The following is a 5,396-nucleotide window of genomic DNA, read 5'->3' as shown; positions in this document are numbered from 1 at the left end:
GGTCAGCTATACAGCGCTCTTGGATGTATGATCTTGCTTAGCAGGGTAGGCACATGTTGTCACAGGGACATGAACTCCTCTTTACCAGCTGTTGTTCCTTAACTCACTCTGCTAACATGACACCTGCCGCATGTAGCACATCATCAATATTTCGGTTAAGCTACTCTTTGCAATCCCCGTCTTTAAACAGCTCATATTGCTTCTGTTTCCTGTCAGATGATGCAGTCTCTGTTGTCTGTGTGCCGTCTTTGCCAGTCACCCTGTGACCTGCCTGACTGTATAGCATTACAATGTTCCCATTTCCAGAGTTTAAGCTAGGGCAAAAGATCCCTAAAATTAGCAGGGTACGTACCCTGTCTCTAACGCTGCCCCGCAGCAGTGACGTTAATTGCACTCTATTTATACCTTAAGAGTGCAGGACTCAGAAAGATCAAGTTTCTGTTACGCTTTATTTCAGTGCCCTCAAGTTTATGTAAGCAGTGGAAGCCCATATTTGGTATAAAGAGCTAAAACAAGTGGACACAGATTTTTTTTTTTTATATTCTGCTTATGTTACACTTTGTATGCGTCTTCCACTTTTGAATAAGCACATTTTATGTCCTTGGCTGCTGGTAGGGTCTTTTATGTCTTTTATGCAACCATTTCAATACATCTAAATATGTAATGATGCTCTTAATGCGAATGCTGCCATCGTCAGCAACAGTACTCGAGCTAAAGAACTAGTGCAGAGAAGGAGAAATCCTTTTCAATTTTCAGATAGTGCCTAGTTTTAAAATCAAAAACAATTCCAAATACGATTTTACACATGTAGAAAAGACACAGCAAAACTTAGATAACCAACACATGCAAGCACACACAGAATAAGTTGCGATACTGAATTTTATTCAAGTATCTCCAACGCACTTTTGTTCTTGAGTTATCATCGGTTAAACGAATCAGTTGAGAACGAGAAAGGCAGAGTTCATAGCCTCATTGTAAGTTGTCCATTTAGGATTTAGAGCCTCTCAGTGTGCTTCCAACTTGGTAGTGCTTAGCACAGACAGACAAATAAAACATTCATGATAACACAAGAAAAACAAAAGAGAGACTATTAATAGTAAGACTAAGATGCAGGAATGGCCAATCCATTTCTGTGTACTGCATCTGGAGTTAAAGGGAAAATTCACTACAAAACAGAATTGACACATGATTACGGACAGTTTACTCTTGGCTTTTCCCTGTGGACACAAACAAGGGGCTTAAGCTCTGTTCTTCCCTTCACAATATGTCCTGTTTTGATGCTGCTTCTTTGCCTGAGTGAATTGGATATCTCTGTTGATGCTGGCGTGACCCAGAATAGAGGGATGAAGGCACACTTAAGGCTCTAGTTTGACATTTCATTCGGACATAGGCAGAAATGTTAAGAAAACATTCGTAGTTCATGAATTCAGGAGATACCAATTCATTGTCAACGAAGCAGCCCCAGGTTTGAGCCGTTATCATGTTCAGATAAGAATGTAAAACTGAAGAATAATCTCGTGTAAAATCTGTTTATGTAGTGAATTTTTTGCTTGTAAAACAGTGCCTCTGATTGGACTACCACAAACTGCATAGGTAATGTATGTGTAGAGACTGCAAACTGTTAGCCGAACAACGGTACCAGCTCTTTCCACTCAAAGGGATGCTGTTCAAGTTCCTGATCTTCTTCATGTACATCTCCACTTTTGGTTATAAATTCTGCTTGCATTGGGAAGATAATGAGTTGCTTTTCCTTTTGCCACCAGTACAGTCTGTAACAGAACATGGCTCCATGGGTGACATTTGGCACAATAAATTCAAACACCTTCCCATATCAAAGAAACATAACAGATGGTATACAGTAAGTGAAGTAGAATCGGCTAAAAATGACCTGCAAGCAAGTTTGGGTGGTTGAGTTTGACACTTCCTTTCTTAATGAATGAAGGAGTGAGCTACCATATTCACTCTTCATTTTCATGCATGTTATCTGGCTAGTTTGTTCAGATGCTTCCAGTAATACTAAAACCCATCTTTCATACAGCCCAGCCAGCAAACACACACAAGCACCATCATACTGTAAGTCTCCTTTTAACTGGGACAAAACAGGGGGAAATGCATCAAGTTCAAGTCCCAACCAGCTTTGAAAAGCAGTAGAAATCGACAATCACTTGCTATGTGACTAAATGTTAGAATGAGGTGATAACTGACCAGAGCTCAGCCAGAGTTTTTAGCTGGATGTTTATTGCTATGGTGAGGTCTGACACAAGGTTGATAGGGCCAGCAGCAAAGCAAAGGCCAAAAGGAGACAAATAGTAGGAGAATGGTGTGGAGAAGGAAGTTTGTGGCAGGTCATAGTAAAGTATAGGGGGCAACAGGAGGTGTAGTGCAGGGCTGCCTCATCAGGGACAGTGGTGGACGTCAGTGCAGTTCAATGAAAGCCTCCATCTCCTCAGAGATGAGTCCCCTGTAAGGCAGTCTGTGCTTTTCAATTGCACGCGCCGCCAGGCACTGAAGGGTGACATAGTTCAGTGGGTAGAGGGCCGGGTGCCCGCTGCTCTGCTCATCCAGCAGCTCGTAGGCCGTCTTCCTCTGCGCATTTGTGGCGTCAAAGTGAGCCCCGGCCTTCATAAGTAGTGCCATAATCTCCGGACAACCGTTGTTGCTAGCGATGTGCAGAGGCGTATTGTTTTCACTGTCACGTGAATCCACGTCAGCGCCACACTCTAGGAGCAGCGCTGCCACCGCCTGGGAGGGGAAGCGGCCGACGGGGTAGCGACCAACAGATGTGGTCTCCTTGTCCACAGCCATGTGGAGAGGAGTGAAGCCGCTCCGACCTCGGGGGTTCAGCTTTAGCAGGCGGTACACTGTGTGCTTCTTCTGATGCTCCTGCTCTGGGCTGCACTCCAGCTTCTCCAGGAGAAAGATGAGGTGCAGGATGATGGAGAGAGCTTTGGTGAACTGTGGAGCCTCCGGAGGGTTGTCCTTCTGAGCCACAGCTCTCTCTACCTCCCTCACACTCTTCCCCAGCACAGTCATCAGATCGTGAAAGGTGACGCGTGTCGACAGGGTGCCTTTGGCCCGGTCTTGAAGAACAAAAGAGAAAAGCTCTGCAAAAGACAGGAAACTGGAGGCTGTCATGGGACTGAGAGGGTCCAGGTTGCTCTGCTGCATGTCTAAAGCATATTTCCAAAGGCTGATGCAGCGTTCAAAGTTGCCTGAGTCAGCATACACAGCTCCCCTGTAACGGATGTAATAAGAGGTGTCAGGGTGGGACGGCCCCAGGATGCGCTCACGGACCAACAAAGCCTGCATCCTCATTTCATCAGGGTCTGTGATCAAAGCTTCCAGTTCCTCTGCAGTGCTCACCTCCTGTGCACAGCCGTAGGCAGGGATCGGGGGACCGGGTGGAGGCTTGGCCAGGGACCCAGCTTTGTCCCCTGGTTGCCTCAGCTCCATCGCCCTTCTCCAGTACCTCATCGCCCCCAAGAGATCCCGCTTTTTGTCCACAAAAGTGGCCCCAAGGAGCTCAAGCGCATCGATGCGTTCCTCTCTGGAGGTGCGAGGCTGGTGGGCCAGATACTCCACGATGTTGGTGTGACCTGTGACACTGGCGGCGAGGAGTGGGGTCATCCCGTACCCATCTCTCTCCATGCGAGCACTGCCCTTCAGCAGCATCTTCATGATGTCCAGACTGCCCGACTCAGCGCAGTCGTGGAGGGCGGTGTTTCCCTTCACACTCTTGCGGTTGACATCGGCGCCCCGGTCCAGGAGGAACTTGGCTATCTCCTTGTGGCCCTTGTAACAGGAGATCATGAGGCAGGTGTGGCCGTGGCGATTGGCTACCTCCATGTCGGCTCTGTGCTCCACCAGGTAGCGGACGATCTCCAGGTGACCGTCGAAGCAGGCAGCTCGCAGCGGCGTTGAGTTAGTTAGTGTTGCGTTGTTCACCGAGGCTCCGTGCTTCAGCAGCGTCTTCACCACGGGGAGGTGACCGGCCGCAGAGGCTGCCCACAGCGGCGGAGCCCCCTCGATGGTCTCGCCATCAAAGTTAACCGCCCCCCCGAGTTCAACACTCGCTTTGCAGTGTTCAAGGAGGTAGTCCACCACCTCCAGGTGTCCGTATCGAGAGGCGACCAGCAGAGGAGTGCCTCCCTGCGTCTTCTCCTCGGCTAAAGCCTCCAGCTCCTCTGGAGTTTTGTTGCTGAGCAACTTCTGGATAAGTTTCAGCTTACCATCTCTGGCCGCGTTGAACACCGCCGTCGGTATATCCATGTTACAGGCAGGGCATCAACCCCATTACCGCTCGTTTATGGACAAACGTGTCGAGTCCCGTTTTAAAAAGCAGAGAGGAGAAATCTTAGTTTGGACTCGGTTTCTAGCTCGCATCTTGCTGCCATTTTGAGGGTGCTGTCAAGATGGCGTTTGTGTTGTTTGACAGGTCTATGTTTACGGTTGCACTGAGGCATTGTGGGGGATGTAGTTTCGATGGAGCTCCTCCTTGCGAGCGCAGCGGTGTTGCGCTTTTGAAGAGAACTACATTTCCCAGGAGCCGTGTGACTCGAATAACCGGCCAGCTGATGGGCTCGTTTGTTATGGTTGTTCGGACCAACTCGGACAGACAGAGAGAGCCAGCTGATGCCCGAAACAAACCCAAATACACCATGAGAGAGTTCCGTGGAAGCGGTATGTTGTTCCCATCACCATGGATACGTAAAACCGAGAGGGTTTGCAGAGAGAGGAACGTCTATGATGATCCCTGAAAGCGACATTCAAACAATCCTAGAATAAAGCGTGGTTCTTTGGAATACCAGTCAAAAGTCTGGACACACCTCCTCATTCAACTACTTTGAAGAAAAAATATAAAACATATTCTGGTTTGTTGAGCATTTGTTTCTTCATAGTTTGGATGTCTTCAATATTAATCTACAATGTAGAAAAAAAATAAAGAAAAACCATTGAATGAGAAGGTGTGTCCAAACTTTTGACTGGTACTATATATATATATATATATATATATATATATATATATATATATATATATATATATATATATATATATATATATAGAGCAGTCAAAAGTGTGTCCAATTCAACTACTTTGAAGAATGTAAAAACTTTTGACTTGTACTTTGTTTGTATATATTCCATATGTATTCCTTCATAGTTTATGTATAATATTAATATATATATATATAATATACAGTAAAACCAGTCAAAAAGTCTGGACACATTTTGACTTTGTACTATATATATTATATATATATATATATATATATATATATATACAGTACCAGTCAAAAGTCTGGACACACCTCCTCATTCAACTACTTTGAAGAATGTAAAATATAAAACATATTCTGGTTTGTTGAGCATTTGTTTGTTTACCACATAATTCCATA

The 5,396-nt window shown here is 45.8% G+C and overlaps 1 protein-coding gene across 1 annotated transcript; it reads right to left on the bottom strand.

Annotated features, from left to right (window-relative positions):
* Window positions 1-480: 480 nt before the first annotated feature.
* fem1a (fem-1 homolog a) lies at window positions 481-4,412 on the bottom strand. The gene has a single exon (XM_054626971.1). It carries the CDS (start codon window positions 4,267-4,269, stop codon window positions 2,416-2,418), a length of 1,854 nt encoding a protein of 617 aa, XP_054482946.1. The 5' UTR covers window positions 4,270-4,412; the 3' UTR covers window positions 481-2,415.
* Between the last annotated feature and the right edge of the window lie 984 nt (window positions 4,413-5,396).

The sequence above is a fragment of the Anoplopoma fimbria genome, chromosome 3 (genome assembly GCF_027596085.1).
Source record: "Anoplopoma fimbria isolate UVic2021 breed Golden Eagle Sablefish chromosome 3, Afim_UVic_2022, whole genome shotgun sequence".
Classification (NCBI taxonomy): Eukaryota; Metazoa; Chordata; class Actinopteri; order Perciformes; family Anoplopomatidae; genus Anoplopoma; species Anoplopoma fimbria.
Note: the sequence above shows the minus strand (reverse complement) of the source record. Positions and strands in the feature narration are given on the sequence as shown.

Excerpts from the sequence above, each read along its gene's own strand:
- fem1a (XM_054626971.1), bottom strand. The coding sequence starts at position 4,269 with ATGGATATACCGACGGCGGTGTTCAACGCGGCCAGAGATGGTAAGCTG.